The sequence below is a fragment of the Colletotrichum gloeosporioides genome (assembly GCF_011800055.1).
Source record: "Colletotrichum gloeosporioides strain Lc1 chromosome Unknown consensus_57, whole genome shotgun sequence".
NCBI classification, from domain to species: Eukaryota; Fungi; Ascomycota; class Sordariomycetes; order Glomerellales; family Glomerellaceae; genus Colletotrichum; species Colletotrichum gloeosporioides.
Window position 1 is genome coordinate 208,663 of NW_025544702.1, and position 17,220 is coordinate 225,882.

The 17,220-nt window shown below is 55.1% G+C and overlaps 4 protein-coding genes across 4 annotated transcripts; 2 read left to right on the forward strand and 2 right to left on the reverse strand.

The window, feature by feature from the left end:
- Positions 1 to 1,579: 1,579 nt before the first annotated feature.
- Positions 1,580 to 2,053, forward strand: GCG54_00009697 (uncharacterized protein; the record flags this gene model as incomplete). Its single annotated transcript, XM_045409637.1, has 3 exons — positions 1,580 to 1,619; positions 1,664 to 1,725; positions 1,862 to 2,053. The coding sequence occupies 3 exons, from the start codon at positions 1,580 to 1,582 to the stop codon at positions 2,051 to 2,053; spliced, it is 294 nt and encodes a 97-aa protein (XP_045262161.1).
- Positions 2,054 to 9,300: 7,247 nt separating this feature from the next.
- On the reverse strand, positions 9,301 to 10,305 carry GCG54_00009698 (Glycerol-1-phosphate phosphohydrolase 2; the record flags this gene model as incomplete). Its single annotated transcript, XM_045409638.1, has 3 exons — positions 9,301 to 9,803; positions 9,971 to 10,080; positions 10,199 to 10,305. The coding sequence occupies 3 exons, from the start codon at positions 10,303 to 10,305 to the stop codon at positions 9,301 to 9,303; spliced, it is 720 nt and encodes a 239-aa protein (XP_045262162.1).
- Positions 10,306 to 11,003: 698 nt separating this feature from the next.
- GCG54_00009699 (Nuclear GTP-binding protein NUG1) lies at positions 11,004 to 12,700 on the forward strand (the record flags this gene model as incomplete). Its single annotated transcript, XM_045409639.1, has 2 exons — positions 11,004 to 11,031; positions 11,082 to 12,700. The coding sequence occupies 2 exons, from the start codon at positions 11,004 to 11,006 to the stop codon at positions 12,698 to 12,700; spliced, it is 1,647 nt and encodes a 548-aa protein (XP_045262163.1).
- Positions 12,701 to 13,972: 1,272 nt separating this feature from the next.
- GCG54_00009700 (Exosome complex exonuclease dis3) lies at positions 13,973 to 16,978 on the reverse strand (the record flags this gene model as incomplete). The annotated part of the gene is made up of 2 exons (XM_045409640.1): positions 13,973 to 16,728; positions 16,783 to 16,978. 2 exons carry the CDS (start codon positions 16,976 to 16,978, stop codon positions 13,973 to 13,975), a joined length of 2,952 nt encoding a protein of 983 aa, XP_045262164.1.
- Positions 16,979 to 17,220: the final 242 nt, after the last annotated feature.

The window sequence follows — 17,220 nt, forward strand, 5'->3', positions numbered from 1 at the left end:
AGCCAACCAGCTCGTGCAAACAGTAGTAAGGTAAACATCATCTTCAATTGAGTTTGCTGGAAAAAAAACGCTTATTTGACGTACCCGAAAAACGAAACAAAGCCCAAAAAACAAAACACCTCTCTGTTCTTTGTTCTTTGTGTCGGGGCGGATCGAGCCATCCATCACGTCACCAAGGTGCAACTGCTGCCGTTGGCCATTCCATTCACCGTCACCGTCACCGTCACCGCCATCGTCATCTCTCGCAAGATGAACAGCCCCAGATAGCCTCTTCATCTACACCCACGACTGCCGCTTTGGGCAAGCCGCCTCTCTCTCACCATCGCCTACAACTTTCTTCTTCCCCATCCAGCCTCATCCTCGGCTTCCCCACGACCACCACTCGCGTTGCATATCTCTCTGCATCGCTGCTGCTGATCCTGATCTTGTCACTTCCTGTCTCGGAATGCCGCAACTTCCGATCGGCCTTGGGATTTGACTTCCGTGGGTTCACGGGAACTACCCAACTGTCAATCTCTACGCTACCATTGCAAGTCTCAGTCTACACATATTCGTCACTCTGATAACCACCACCGCTTGCACCCACCATGCTTTGGACTCACGGCAACCACGCCCATCGACCAACCGCCAGCTGTGTCACTGTCGCCGTCACCTCGTCTCGTCCGCCCAGCCGTCATCTGCCCTTCCCGCCCGCGTTACCACCGCACCATGTCAAAGCAAAACCACCAAGCTGGATCACATCAGCTACGGATACGTATCTGGGCCTTGCTCGCTTGCTAGGACACGACCCCAGTTCGTCTCAACGCCTAACCCTACTTGCACTGGTCGACCTTCCCGCCTTATCGAATCCCTTCCAACCCAATGCCGCACGCTGTCGGCTACCACTTCACCTTGCAGCGCGCGCTTCCAGCCGCCGTATGGTAGCTACCGATATGCATCCATCGTGTGTGCCCCAGGCGTCGTGCCGTCCAGATACATGACGGCCCATGCTGCCACGCGACGAATGGAGCAACCATTGCGATCACTGCCCTCGCCGGCTGTTGTTCATGTCCGCCATGTGCTGTGGGAAGGGCCGGGTCTGGACGGAAAGGATGCGCACACGACGATGAATTGGGACAAGTTCTGCCCATCCTTCACGCTCCCGACCCTCTCCGCTCTCACACCCCAGCCTGCCTACCAAAACTGGACGCGTGCGATTCGTGGGCGCAACCGGCCCCTGTTGCCCTGTCTCCTACCCCTGGAGCTTGGTCGCGCTAACGCACCTCAACGACGCCAAAGAAGAAAAAGAAAACGACAACTTTTTTTTCTCCTCCTCCCCCCATCAAGCCTCCGAGCACTCATGATCCCCGTCCGCTGTGATCAACTGACAAGTTGGTGGGGTGCTTTACGGTCCCACGACTTCCCGATTCTCCTCAGCGAGTCCCAAAACGTAACGCTGTGATGCAAGTTCGGGCCAGCCACTGCATCGTCCGCCTTGAAGAGGGATGCTTACTATGTATGTCGAATGGCCAGCCTTCGCGGCCGTCTTCCACTCTTCGCCACGGCTTGCCTGCAACGATCACCATGATCCCCGTCGACGATGACCTGCTATGACAAAACGGGCATCGTCGTCACCACTCGTCGGCTCTTCTTTTGCCTGCTTTGCAACACAAGGCCCAAACAGGCTCAGCCGTAGCTGGAGGTTGCCCAGAAGGAGACGGCTGGCCCCTTTACGGTGCTCTCGAGGTAAGGTACCAGCCGCTGTTCCCGCAGGCTAGCTCAATGGGCCCCCCACCTGGCTTCCGCGTGTCTCACTCGGCGTTGCGTTGGCTCGCAAGCAAGTCAAACTTTGACGACGCCGGAGGTGTCCAAACGCATCTAGCCCATGCATTTTCAGGCTGAGACCTGCCTGGCCTTTGGCTTGGGAGACCACTCATTATTCGAATCTTGGACTTGCATTTGGCCTCCAGTCGTCACCGTTGCCGCTGCTACGACCAAGGAGATCCGGTCCGTCAACAGGTGCTGGTGCCTCGTTTCTTCGCGCAGAGCCGAGCAACGCAGCACCTTAGCCTGAGCGCGCTTCGCAAATTATTTCCCCCCAAATCCACTCGCACCGTCTGCCGTGCAAAGAGCACAGGTGGAGCCAGAGAAAATGTGGCTGGAGTTGGCCTCCGACGCTCCGAACGCACCCTCGAAGTTCGCCGTGCGGCCATCTCTTCGCCGTGTGCACGAATCGCAGGGCCAGAAAACCTCGACAACAGGTCGCACCGCAGCACGCACATCAAATGCTTCTCCCACACCATTGGTCTGCAACATCGGGCTCCGTCGAGCCATAGGCGATGATACTCACGTTCAGCTCGCCCATGTCTGCTTGCCGAGGTCTTTCCAGCCCTCTGGTCAGCCCAAGAAGCGCTCAAGCTGCCAGTACACCGATGCCTCTCGGCCGTATCATGAGCATTTGCCGAGAGAGCTTGTGCTGTCTGTCTTCTGCTTGGAGAAGCATAGAAACGCCTCCTAGATAAGTTCAAATGTGCTGCCAGGCGTGTGGGTTGCTTGACGTTGATCCTGCGCCGGCAGAGACCCTATCATGGCTGTGGCATCGGAAGAGCGCGACAGAGCCTGGAGCAGCAGTAACGGATCTCATGCCACATCCAGTCTTAGCGTCCTCAGGTCACGATTTCCTATCCGCACATCCCCGCCTCTCCGGGGACCTCACGACTAGTCAGCTGCCTACTTCTATTTCTAAGCCGCAAAACTGCGTTACGAGTGCTGGGCTTGACAACTGGAGTTCCGTCTCCAAGAACATTACGGATAAATTAGGGCAATGAAGGATTGACAGAGTCCTCTCGTGCTAAGCCGTCAGTCTTGCAGAGTCGTACAAAAGCACGGGGAACTGCTGCTATTCCCGGAAGCCCATTTCCAGAGCTGCCCGCGATTCACAGAACTGACAGGTCCATCGTTGCCCGTGCTGTGCATGACAAACATCTTACAGCGGGAAGCCGTTCCGCTTAAACCTGACAAGAGCAAAACTAAGCGTCAGTGCTCTGGGACGGACTGCGCATTGACTGCACCCAAGTGGCTTGCGATCTGTTATGCAGCCCGCGGAAGTCTGCCGCCTCGTCACGCAATACCGAATTGAACGACTCGGTGACCACGCCCTGCCGCCAATTATCCGTGCTCAAAGTCCTTTCGAGGCAATAATGAACAGTGTCAAGGTCAACACGCACAGCCTTGCTTGAGGCGTCAGCTCTACATTGCGACAGCATGGTGAACTTAAGCTACTCCTCCCAAGCACGAGATGAAATTCAAGCCGCCAATTTGCGATCCCGACGGCTTCTTCCGGTATCTCGATATATCACCGCCGGAAGATCAGGTTTCCGGCGATGGGCGCTCACCAGCGTCCGTGGTATCGAAACCCGACTTGAGGGCATAATCTAGTGTGACATCGCGCTACCCGGGCATCTGTTTGAAGAGCGGCTGATCCCAGACGCTGGTGGTTGCTGCCCATGCTATCAATTGGCTTGCCCGTCGGCGTTGCAGTGCTAAAAGCCAGACAAGGTCTCCAGACCTGGACGAACCCCAAGGTTCGTCTGTTGGATTTTCTTAAGATGTGCATTATAGGACCCCCTGGCCCCCGGTCAGGAAACAGTCGTTCTCGCTTTGCGGCATCGACGCCGAAAGCGCAAAATCGCCGTCCTCTATCCGCAGCAGGCTCTGGAGCATGAGAAACAAGGGAGATGATAGGTACGCTGGACTGGAGTGGCGGCATCTCAGCATGGATCCTCCGTTAAACAGGAAACCCCATCGTCATGTCGAGTGTTATCACAGTTCAGCCTTTTCTCGTTTTGTTCAGCTGGGCGGTCCAGGCTCGTACACCCCGCATGATCTTGCCGCTGGCAGCACGTCTGCTGCACCTTGAGGATCCCGGCCAAAACTCCGAAGGAATACATCCTAGCAGCACACATCACATCCTGCGCATGCCGACTTCTCGCCTATAGAGTTCCGGCGGCGAATTTCAGAGTGGGCTTCGGTGAGTTTGGTAGAAGAGAGCAGCCGTCGATTTTGAGAAGCGTGGTCTGTGTTTGACGCCTTCACAATGGTTATCGGATGGCGATCCAGCGACATTCTACACTTCATTCAAGTCTAGACCGGCTCCAGTTCACGAATGGGACACCTTGAAAGCCATCGACTGACCCAGACCTTCCGTGTCCATCACCTTTTGTGAGTCGGCCAACAAGTCTCAATGAAGGTGACAGCGAGGATCAGTTGCGGTCCGTCGCCTCGTTCTCGGCCCTTGCTCATGTGGACCACGCAACGCTTGAATCAACGCTTGATTGGCGCTGATGGGGGGGGGAGCAGGGCAAGGACGATGTGGTGACGTGGGGTGTTTCCCGGACCGTCGCTCATCCGTAGGCGTTGTAACCTCACCAGCAAAGCCGCCCCAAAAAGTTTCGGTATGGACGCGAAATCGCATAGCACGATATCACTCATGTATGTGGTTGACTGTGCCGTCAAACTGTGATCGCCATAGCAAGTACTGCCCAGAACTCGGAGGTGTTCTGAGACCCTTATGTAAGCATCGATATCAGTCTCTGTGGCTTCAATGAAATGTCCGCGCGGAGTCGCGGCTTGTCACAGCGCTAAGCTGCTCACAATTTTTTTAATTTTTTTTTTACGCACCAAACCTGGCCGTTGGTTCTACGTGCTGAACTCTCTGGATCGACACAAGACTCAAGAGAGGAGCGGCCTGGAGCGTTATTTGGGAGCTCTTCAAAAGACCGAGTGCGCACAAAAAAAAAAAAAAAAAAAAAAAAAAAAAACANGAAAAAAAAAAAAAAAAAAAAAAAAAAAAACTAAATCAGCCAAAGGAGCCGTTGTCTCAGTGGTCCCAGATGCTTGGCACAGTTGACAAGCCTGATTGGACGATGTACGATAGCTCGCGTAGGCCTCGATACAGAAGATTATCCCACCGAGCCGGGTCGAAGCGAACATCTCGGAGGCGCGTAGCCATCTTCTTCGTGCTTCCCTCCGTACTAGTTGATTGCGACTACCAACATGTTCCAGGTCTGACATGGACATTCAGGAAGCGGCGAACGACACTCCCTGAGTCATTGAGGACGCCCACGGGGGTGGGGGAGGAGACGTGAAAGATATCCAACCCCGAGTAAAAGATTTCCATGGATACGCAGTCCATATTCTTCGCAGTGCACTAGGGAAAGGCGCAGAGCTGTTCGTCAGATGGATTTCTACCTCGTGGAGTGCCTCTCGTCAAGATTTGCTGTGGGTTTGCGGCGTCATTAGCGCATATCGTCTCCTTGACTTGCTTGTACGTACATGGCGAAGGCGGGAGCGGGATCTCTTCTGTTACCAGCCCCATGGTACCCTAAGCCTGCCTTCATGGACGATGGACCCCGAACCAGAAGACATCGTACGTATGTCAGGCTTGCGCGATCAACCCTGGTTGCTCAACCGACTTTGACGACACAGAGAACCCATCCCCGGAGATGATGCTCGCAAAACCCAGCACACCAACGCAGGGCTCAGCGGACTGGGATGGGGCCGGAGGCTACCGCTTCTATTTTGGTGTCTCGTCTCCCACTCGGCCAACAGGCCGCCGCCAGATCGCCATCTCGCGAGTAGCGATTCGTACCGGGGCCGGGATGCATGTCAAGCAACGTAGGTATCATTTGTCTTTCTCTTTGGCCAACAACGATGTCGTCAAGACAAGAATTACCTGCGAAATGCGACGAATGGACACTGTGGCGGCATTCTGGAATGCGGAAAGCTGGCGGGCGGTCCGACTACCTGGTACAATGCCAGAAGCACTAAGACCAACACCGCCGGTCGCTGCGGCGCCGTGACACCAGCAAGAAAGCTACGGAACATCCGTACAACACGCCATCCATCTTCGTGATGTCTAGGGACGGGATGTCGGACACGGGGGCTTGCTGAATTAGTCATGACCCTGGGCTGGCAAATCTGCACAGGGGAGATGAGTCTGTTGTTGACGTACATGCGCAAGGCACGATGCAATGAAAAGGGGCCATTGGCGCCGTAGGTACCGTACGGATACAGATACAGACACCTAGCCAAGAGAGGGACATGTGACAGATGGCCGCGCTTGATGAGCTGGATGGATGGCATTATCACCTAACCGCTCAACTCGGTCGGTCTTCTTTCTTTCTGGACGTGCAGGTGCGTGTCACCAAGGGCATTGATTCCAACAAACGGCAATGACGATATACGAGGTATGGTACAGAGTAAGGCACGAATACAGCGTGGCTTGGATCCTTGGTGATGTTGCAACTTGAAGACAGACCACCACCACCCACCACCACCACCACCAACACCAACGCGGCCAGCGCCAACAACAACACCGATGCACAAGGATGATGGTGGCATGGCATCCTCATCAAGATTCAAAAGGTGGAAACGGCGGCAAACGGGGAGAATGAGATTAGGATCAAAATCGGGCCCGGGCGGCCACGTGCGGCGCCGACCGTGACGAGGGCAAGTTGTATTCGTTTCTGCCGGTAAGGGGCCACCGCTGTTGGTTTTCCATCGAGGCCCCTGCCCGCAAGCCTCGGGCCCATGCTTCCCTCATTAAACTCGGGCAAGGGTCCTCGTCACGGCCGTAAAAGGAAAACCTCGAGAGACGACGCGTGCTGCACCCCCGCTGTTGACCGGGCTGGCGCGCGCGTCCGTTTCCACCCAGCCCAGGTGACCCATCTTCTACGACTGCACAATTTCCTTCTCGCTCGCTTGGGTTTGGCACAGCCTCCCCGACATGGTCATTTCGAGTCAGGCTGTGTCCGGCTCCGCTGCCGAGTGAGTCCCGACGGAGCACAACCTACGGCCGCCGCGCGAAGTGAAGTGGCACGGAGGGGGAGGGAGGACATCATAACCATGGTATCATGCAAGGTACCAAAACATCACGCCCCCATCTACGGATATCGCCAGACCATCCGTGAAACCGTAGCGAAAGAGTCAAGGACGACGAAACAGCAGCGGTCGCCGTCGCCATCGCCACGGTAAGCACGGATAGGTGGTGTAGAAACGGACATCACGGGCTGTCGCTAACCAGTGGTTTTTCCACCCCTTCTATCTCCCTGACAGCCAGCCTCGTTTGCCAACCGTCCAATCGACCCAGCTGTCTGGCTCCTGGCGCTGTGAGTCCGGTCTGTTGTCAGTCAGTCGGACTCTACCTTAGCCCGCCCCTAAACCGAGCCACATGGAAGCTTCTGCCCAACACAACCCAGCCCAAGCCCAGCCCAGCCCGGCCCGGCCATATGGGAATAATCCCCCGCGGCCTCATCGTCTAGGCAAGCGTCGCGGCGCGCTGCGGGCTTGACAACTACATGATTTACAATCTCCGTTTTACCATGATGGAGATTGGCACACGACTGCCAGTCCAGATGGAGATGCCTTCTCCGAACTTGAAGGCGTGGCGGTGACTGACGTTGGCGCAACCACGGCTGCCTCCACCATCGCCTGCGGCTTCACGCAGCTAACGCAGTTGCCCGGAAATGTATGTACCTGCAGCCTCCCACAACTGCCGGTGGCATTCATTGCCCCCCTGACAGGGCTGTTGAGCCACGTTCAAGCCGCGTTACTGGGAAAATATCACCCTTTTTATTTTTATTTTTATTTTATTTTATTATTGCTTGCAATAATCATACCTCTTATCATAACTTACCAAAACGTCCCTCGCGGCCAGCGCCCGGCATGGTTTAGTCTGAGGGGCTGTTCCTGCATGCTTCCCCGTGCGGGAGTTGGCGTATGCCGTGATACGTGTCGAAATAGCATCGTCGGGCGCCTACCGCCAATGAAGGCACAGCCAGCTAGGGAACTAACAATCGCTGATCCTAGAAGGCCGTCGGGACAAAGTGTTGAGATCCAATTATGCAATAAGAAAGGCGTTGGAGACGACGAAAGAAAACAATAAAAAAACTCTGTGACGGGGAGGAATACTTTCCGCTGCTGTCCAACCTTCGCCAATGAAGATGAACAACCCGGGGTCAGCCCGACTTTTCGCGTGACCTAGACCGTTACACACATCGCCGGCTGGGACGCGAGGGGGAGTGAGGATCTCCGGAATACACTGCAAGATGCTGACTATAGATGTCACTTGCCTCATCTCTCACATAACGCGTGTTCGTCTGCGTGCACGTTGCTGACCTGCATGTACCGGACCGTCAGTCAGGGCAAAGTGCGTGCTGACGAGCAAAACAGTCGTACGCTCAGGGTCTTGCAGCAGCGCAGCTTGCGGCCACCCTCCCTCAACTCGTCAGCCCGCTCTGTCTCTTTGACTTTTTCTCTCTTGTGCCAATACCGATGTTGTCCTGCGGTCATGCAAAGTTGCGCCACAACCATGGTGTCGGTATCGTGTAGTTTCTGCACAAGTTGGACAACGGGCAGGCATCCGGAAGGATTCGGTAACTTGGTAAAGTTCCTTATACGACTCTGCTGTGAAACGCATCCAAGTCTTGGAGGGGACGTTTGCTTTTGCCCCTTGTCTCTCATCGTGAGCGGCGATTGGGCTGGCCGGTTGAGTAAATGTTGCCTTTAGGAGCATCCGGACTCAGATACGTGAGACTAGTTGATCTCCTGCTCGGCGAAGGGGAGAATCGGGCTAAACCAGCGGGTTGTCTTGTCTGATCCTGCGAAGGCCCGTCGGCTCGGGTTCTGGGTTCAAGGTATGGTTCATGCACTGTATGATGTAAACGGGACACCAATTTCGCAGTTGTCATGTGAATCAACTTTCGAGACAATCAAATGAAAGTTGGTGCATCACAGACTCGGCCGGAGCAAGATATTCTTGGACATTGAGGTTGCACGCCATGGACACACAACAGGCGGCGTATGTTGTCTCCGGGCCGAAGAGACACATGTCTTGGGCCCGCGGCCTTCTCAACTTACCCCAGACCGGGTTCATTCGGACGGCGCCTTGCAGTTGTCGCTACACTGCTGTCCGTTCCTGAGTAGACGTTGGGTTCCTTCAAGATCCTTCCGGCTGCTGAAGCAATTGCCATCCTCGGATCTGCGGAAGGGTGCTTGCTTGATGCTCGCTTCTTTGTGTGAAGTTACATGATGTCTTTCCATGAGCAGGTGAAAGGAGAAATCAACCCAGAGGTAGATTCTTGTCTCTGGGCCATCTCATCATCGATCCAGTTGGTTCCAGACACGCTCACCCCTTAGTAATCTAGTTGGTCCAGATCTATCGAACGAGGGGGGCACCACGAACAATAGCATTAGAATGCTGCAATCTATTGTAGAGAAGTCTATTCTAGTCTATTGGTTCATTAGCAGAGCCTCCATTCCTCAGGCAGCTGATACCTCCGACACCAGGGCATTGGAGAACTCCAAGGTGATGGAACTCCCCTTGACTTCGATGAGCCTGACTGAGTCCAGGTCTTGGACGATCCAGTCCGGCTCGGCGCTCACAACCTGGTCAACGGTGTGGCTTGTGACGAGGCCAAGCACCTTGCATCCAGCGTCCTTGCCGGCCTTGATGCCTGCCGGGCTGTCCTCAAAGACAAGAACCTGCTTAGACGCGTCTTGCAGACCGAGCTTTTCGCGGCCGATCTTGTAGCAGGTTGGGTCTGGCTTGCCGTTCTCGACGGACTCGGCGGTTACGAGGTGCTCAGGCTTGGGCAGGCCGAGGGCCTCGAGCCATCCGCCAACGAGGGGCTCAGTTCCCGACGTGACAATAGCCCAGGGAGCCTTCTCCTTGATTAGGGCATCCAGCAGTGCCCTCGCTCCCGGGATCTCGACGGCGTCCTTGCCGTACAGTTTCGGAAGTCGGCCTTCCATCTCACGGGTGTCTGCGATGGAAAGTTAGCCTTTTGTTCCTGTGCCTGACAAGCCCCTTGCTTGCTCGGTGGCTCGGACGACAACCTGGATTTGTGCGGGTAAAGGAGCGGTGGGTGGATAGAACAGGACGATGGAGTGGGAAGCAAGGGGACCGAGCAGAGTAGATCTGAGGACTCACATTCCCAGTTTGCTTTTTCAGGGGCCAAAATCTTCAAGATGTCGATACTCCGGCGGCCGTGAGACGTTTCGAGGATAACCTCGGGTGCGACACCTATTTCGTTGCCGACTCTGCAAGGGAGGAAAGGGGGTTCATGTGTTAGTGGAGTTCTTCTAACCCGGGGGAGACGAGAGGGGAGAGTTGATGCAAGGGGCAGCTGGTTGATGACGATGATATTTGGCTACATACGTTTGCCAGTGCTTGACGACGGCCTCGGTTGAGTCGATGATAGTCCCGTCCATATCGAATAGAAAACCATCGAAGGTGATGCGTTGCGGAGGAGCCGTGTACGACATGCTGAGAGCTTCGGAGTTGTCAATGTCAAGATCATGGACTCTAAGCAATATGGAAACTTACTCAAGTGTGCAAGAGACGTGTAAAAGTGACAATCTAGTTTTATTGACAAACCTAAACCCCGTTTGCCAGAGTTTTTGCGTCTCAAATATATGCAGAGTGTTACAGGTGCAGGACTTCCAGTCGACAAGTAGGTATGTTGATATGAAGTCAGTTGGAGTTGATGAGGCAGGATGACTCTTTGTGTGACATGGAAACCGACCCGTGCAAGTCGGCGTCGACAAGTCTAGTAATCCGCTGCAAGAGTCACACGCTCTTCCAACCTTGTTAGCGGACAGGAATCGTGCTTACAGCGGACATGCCCGCCGAACATTGCCTTGTCAGCGCTTGCGGTCCACTAGTTGCAGCACGTTGATCGTGGTTGGGGTACCCGCAATGAACTGCACGGGCTGGATGGCAGCGCCTTGGGTTGGCGGGGCTTCCGTAATAGGACTAGTCCAGGGCGGTGAAAGGCTCTGGTGGGGGTCTGATAGAGATAACGAGCGGTGAGATCCGGCAGAAACCGACCTCCCACTAAATTTTTGAAAGTACTGGGCCACCGCAAAGCCAGTGTGTGGGAAATTTCGTCGCGCCCCAGCAGCAAGTACAACGTCTTCCGACGCAACATCTTGTCGATTTTCTGCGCGGACAACTTTTCAGGATGGCCGGATCAATCAACAAGCCCAAGAGTACGTTATAACCTTCCAATTTCAACAGATTGCATCTGACAATATCGCAGAGCCAAAGTCCAAGAGGACGCCCGTCCGCCTTCGCCACAAGATCGAGAAGGCATCGGCGGCCAAGCAGAGGAAACAGAGAAAGCTAGCCAAGAAGAACCCCGAATGGCGCTCCAAGCTCAAGAAGGACCCGGGAATTCCCAACCTGTTCCCTTACAAGGAAAAGATTCTCGAGGAGATTGAGGAGAAGAAGCTACGCAAGGCCGAGGAGGCGCAAAAGCGTCGCGAGCTGGCCAAGGCGGCCAAGACCGGCGTCGCTGCCGCTGAAGATGCCGATGCGAACGAGATGGGCGAGGATGGTGAGGAGGAGGATGACGACATGATGGTTGAGGATGACGACGAGGACGTGGACGAGTCGAACCCCATGGCTGCGCTGCTCGCCAGCGCCAGAGCCGCCGCCCAGAGCTACGAGAAGGACCTGCGCGATGTCGACGACGACGAGATGGACGATGACGAGGATTCAGACGACTCGGACGCCCCGGCCGAGATTGCTGTTGGAAATGCGACTTCCCGCAAGGCATTTGACAAGGTCTTCAAAAACGTTGTCGAACAAGCCGACGTCATCCTCTACGTTCTCGACGCCCGCGACCCGGAATCCACCCGCTCCCGCGACGTCGAGCGCAGTGTCATGGCCGCCGCCAACGGCGGCAAGCGTCTGATTCTGATCGTCAACAAGATCGATCTCGTGCCCCCCAAGACCCTTCAGGCATGGCTCACCCACCTCCGCCGCTACTTCCCGACTCTGCCCCTGCGCGCGTCCAACCCGGCGCCTAACGCGCAGACCTTCAACCACAAGGAGCTCACCGTGCAAAAAACGTCTGCAGACCTCTTCCGTGCTCTCAAGTCGTACGCTGCGACGAGACAGCTCAAGCGCGCCGTGTCGGTTGGTGTCATTGGCTATCCCAATGTCGGCAAGTCTTCCGTCATCAACGCCCTCCTGGGCCGCCTCAGTGGCGCTCGCGGCTCTTCCAAGGCCTGCCCCGCCGGTGCTGAGGCCGGTGTCACGACAAGCATCCGCGCTGTTAAGATCGACAGCAAACTCACCCTCCTCGATTCCCCCGGTATCGTCTTCCCCTCCGCCTCTAACGCTTCCTCGTCTGGTCTCGTGTCTCTCAAGAACTCAACCGACGCCCACGCCCACCTCGTCCTCCTTAACGCCGTGCCCCCCAAGAACATCGACGATCCGGTTCCCGCCGTCACACTGCTACTGCGCCGTCTCTCCGCGACTCCCGACCTGCTGCAGAAGCTGACGGATGTGTACGACCTACCTCCTCTCATGCCCAGCCGCACCGATGGCGACCTTACGACCGACTTTCTGGTGCAGGTTGCTCGCAAGCGCGGACGTCTTGGCCGCGGTGGTGTTCCCAACATTGCCGCTGCTGCCATGACTGTGGTTACGGACTGGCGTGACGGACGCATCCAGGGTTGGGTCGAGGCACCTGTGCTCGCTGTCCAGGGCGACGCCAAGGATGCCGCTGCCGCTGCTCCTGTTGCCGATGACGCTGCTGCTCCTGACCAGAAGACTATCGTCACGGAATGGGCCAAGGAGTTCAACATTGACGACCTCTTCGCGGATCTAGGCGCGGCTGCTACTGCCGGAGATGATGCCATGGAGCAGTAGGCCTTGGTTGGTATAATGAGTAGATCTTGGTGTGGCCGGAGCATGATATCAAAAGAGTATAGATGCGTTGTGGTTTTCTTCATCATGGCCTAGCTGGCTCGTCTATTTACCCGGCGTTTGGGGTGGTTTAGGGAAAAAGAATAAAAAGGGGCAGTGACGATCAAAACACGTTGGCCCTCATTCACATATGCTCATCCGCCATCAAAAGCTGCCTCCGGGTTCAAATGACTGTTGTGATATTCGCACTAGCCATCTGTCATTCTAGCTTAAGAGCGGCCACTGGAAAATGGCGAGGTCTAAGCCCGCACACGAAAAGAATTATCCAACTCTTCATTTCTCAGCATGGAGTTGCCTGTTCTGGTATGACTTCTGCATTTAGTGGACATGGTGACATCTTCTGAGACTCACTTGTAATTAGAAAAGCCAAATCCAGGAGTCTTTTGACCTTTCTGCTTTCCACCCATGATTACCTCCCCTGGACGCCCTCCGCCCATCCACGATACCGTATCAACTTGTTGACCTCAGAATCCGCCCTCCCCCCTAATCCGCCGGGGATGGATTAGTCGCGCTATTACTAACAGAACTGCTTCCCCACAGCTGGCCTACCAAAGCCTTGTATACAAGAGGGCGGGGGAAGCGGATTCTTAGGTCAACAAGTTGATACGGTATATTGTGAGAGACAAGCATCGCTGTGCGCTATGGGTAGCTGCGTTGTCTTCATGAGGAGTGCGATCGGACTCTAACCTTAGTTAGCTTATTTGAAACCAAGAGGATGTTGCTTTCCGTGATCCATCAGCTTCACAAGATGCCGCGCTCTGCCTTTGACGGTTTTTAGAACACTACTCTAGCCGAACAAGATCACTTTGCTTGATTCAGAAATTGACGCTGCTGGCTGTGAGCAGAAAAACGTCAAAATGGAGTTTAAAACCATGCAGAAGTGATGAATGGGGTGAGCGATAGGGTTGAGAGACACAGTACTGCGCTGTTGGGATTCAAAAGAAATCAACGTCGGTCCGTCGCTCTTCTCGCTTGCATGGAAAACAAACGTCTGCCGTGTGGATAGTAGGCATTTGTGTGACTGGCGTCAAGGCGCAGACATTTTACCTTGACTGGCATAGGGTGGTCGCCGAGATTCAAGTCACAAGATCCAAAACATGAGGGCTATGCATTTTCTCAAGCCTCTATCAGCGGCGCCATGCCGTCTTCTACGTTACATTACGAAACAGAAAACACCGTTAACTTTTCCTATGCTACTCATAACCATTTCAGAGCTTATGCGCTGACAAGCTCCATCTTGACACCTCTCTTGCCGGTGGCTTCGTCCTTCTCATCAGTGACCTTGACCTTGACCTTCTGGAAGAGATCCACCTTCAGCTTGCGGCTGCCCGACGTCGTGAGCGTGTAGTTCTCCGCGTCGTAGACACTGTCAGGTTCCGTCTCCGCAAGGTCCCGGAGCCGAATGAGTCCCTCGATACCAAACCTCGGCACAAGAACCACGAAGCCGTTGCTGAACACCTTCATCACGAACGCCTCTTCCTCGGCGACCTTGCCCTTGAGCGCCTGGCCGACGTAGTACGCGATGCTGGCGCGGCCCGCAAGCTGTGCATTGCGGTGGCGGACGTTGATGTTCTTGCAGACTGCCTCCAGTCGTCCGCGACTACGAACAGCCGGGTGGATGGCCTCGTAGCCGATGGCGGCTGCGAGCTGGCGATGAGCCACGAGATCGGCGTAGCGACGGATGGGGGAGGTGAAATGGGTGTAAATCTCAGAGGCGAGACCGTAGTGGCGGAACTCAGGGTAGGCCTGGGTGCCGGAACAGAAGTACTCGGCACTCATCATGCAACGAGTGGCCATGATACGGACAAGGGTGTTGAAGAAGGGGTTGGCTGGGTCGACGCAAGTATCGAGGGAGTCGGCAAGGGCCTTGCTAGAGTCGACACGGAGCTCGAGCCCCTTCTTCACACGCAGCTGGTCTGCAAGCTCGTCAAAGTTGGTCTTGGGGGGAGCACCATGACGACGGAGGATGGCGGTCTGAGGGAAGGCCTCGTGGATCTTGGTAGCTACACTGACGTTTGCGAGCAACATGAACTCTTCGACCAGAGACATGGTGTCGAGGTGCTGCTTCGTTTTGACGTCGATGGGATCTGATGTCTCGGACTCCATCTGCACCTTGACCTCGGGAGAAGACAGGCTGAGGGCACCGGCGTCCATACGCTTCTGTTTCAGCTTCTTGGACAGTGCAAGAAGCGTTCTGATGCTGTTCGTAAGGTCGTCCTGTTGGGAGCCGTCGTCGATACGAAGTTGTGCCGCCTCATAGCTGAAGGCTTCCTTAGACTGGATCACCGACTTGGTGAACCGAACGCTGACGACATCTGCGTTCGAGTTCATCTCCCAGATACAGGAGAAGGCGTAGCGCTCGACATACGGCTTTAGCGAGCAGAGATCCGTGCCGAGAAGCATAGGCAACATGTCAATACGCTTATCCACAAGGTATACGGTTGTACCACGTAAGCTAGCCTCTGTGTCCATGGCGTTTCCGGGTTTGACGAAGTGAGATACGTCGGCAATGTGCACGCCCACCTCGAAGTTGCCATTGGGAAGTGGCCTGGCGTGGAGAGCATCGTCGATATCTTGGCAACCGATGGGATCGATACTGCAGATGAGGAGTTTGCGAAGATCCTCTCTGTCCCTCCAGCCCGGATCTTCCGTGCTCTGGGGAACCCTCCAGTCGTGACCCTCCTTTGGCAGGCAGTCCAGGACGGTCTTGGGGAACGGGCGGTACTGGACGTCGTACTCCAGGAGAAGGGCTTCCGTCTCTGCCGCCTTGGTCTCGAGCTCACCCAAGGAGCGAACAAAGTGGCCGACAGGATGTCTTGAGTCGCGCTCCCAGGCATCGATTGTGACCAACAGACGCTTGCCTAGGAGCTCAGAGACTTGTCTTGAGCGCAGCTTGATCTTGGGAATGCGCTTATCCATGGGAATGAGGAAGACGTTGTCCTGCTTACGGCCCTGGCCGCCGCTCTTGCTTGCTGATGACGGATCGATATGTCCGACGTACTGACGCCAGTTACGCTTGATAATGCCGACAACCTTTGCTGTTGGTTGTGCCCGGCCCTCGGTGCTCTTGCTCTGTGTCTTCTTGACCTCCTCTTGCAGCGCCTTGCGCTCCTTCTCAGACACAAAGTCCTGAGCTTCTTCGGCATCGGCATTCTCGTCGCGGGTAATGGCCTCTTCCTCAATGATTTTTGTGGAAGGCTCCTTCCACTGGTCCTTGGGCAGAACTTCGACGACTACAACGTCGCCGTTGACTGCGCGGTTGATGTTCTCTCTTCCCAGCACAATAAGAGGCTTCGGGAACGCGGGGACATTAATAGAACCTTCCAGATAGTTGTAAGGAGAGACATTGAAGTTACCCTGGTGCATCAATCCAGCCTTGACACCAGTCATCATCTTGGACATGCTGTAGTATTCCGCGTACAAGGGCCCGCTGGGCTTCTTGGAAAAGTCAGAGTTTCGCGACTCGGCAACCATGTCCAGCAGTCTGTCGCTATCTTCAAGACCTCCAACGTATTCACGCAGAGACATGGCAGCGACACCCTCTGTCTTGGCCTTCTTCAAGCAATCTTGGTCGTCACTGAGCATAACAACGGCAGGGACGCTCTTGGCTTTGGTCTGCGCCAGGTGGTCGGCGTACCACTTGACAGCCTTGCGTACAGCACGGTCATTTCGGTCATTAACGGTCTCGTTAGGCTCGCGGTTGACGTATGTCTCCAAACGGAAGTCGTTGAAGAAGACATAGAAGCGCTTGTCCTCGCTTTTGGTCAGGCCGACGAGACGATTGTATAGTGGTAGCGAGCGATTGCGCAGCTCCTCGAGAACAGTCTGCAGAATGATGACATCGTAAAATGCAGAGCCTTGTTCGAAGAGATCCATAGCGTTCAGGAGCGCATTGGTGTCTGGAACGATATAGTGCCCCTGAGGGAACGCCTTGGTCCCGGCGGGCTTGTCCGAGAGGACGAATGGTTGGACTGGGGGATCTTATCAGCGTACAGCTCGTATCGATGCAGACATGTCTCACTTACTATTGTTGGCCGCATCTCTGGGGGCCGTCTGCAGGCAGCTCCGGCAAAGCTTAGAGGAGCAGGGGATATCTTGACGCAGGTAGACCTCCCTCACAATCTTCTGAACCTTGCCTTTCCTCGTAGAACGGACATAGACCTTGCTGGAGATATTCGCGGCAAAGGGATCCGCCTCAAACGATCGCTTGAGACTCGTCATGATGTACTTTCCTTGTGGAAATCTTGACGCTGAGGTGAGTTGGTGGTGCAGGCGATGAGTATGTCGCCGCCCCTTCCTGTTGAGGCTGATGGTGATGAAATTTGATGGAGGTGAGGCGCGGGGCGGCTGACAAACGAATCAGAGGCGCGCTTTGTGGCGCTTGCAAGCTCTTATCGGGAAGCAAACCTTATCGCTAATACTGTCACACCAACCTATCGATAACACTATCCACAGTCACCTAA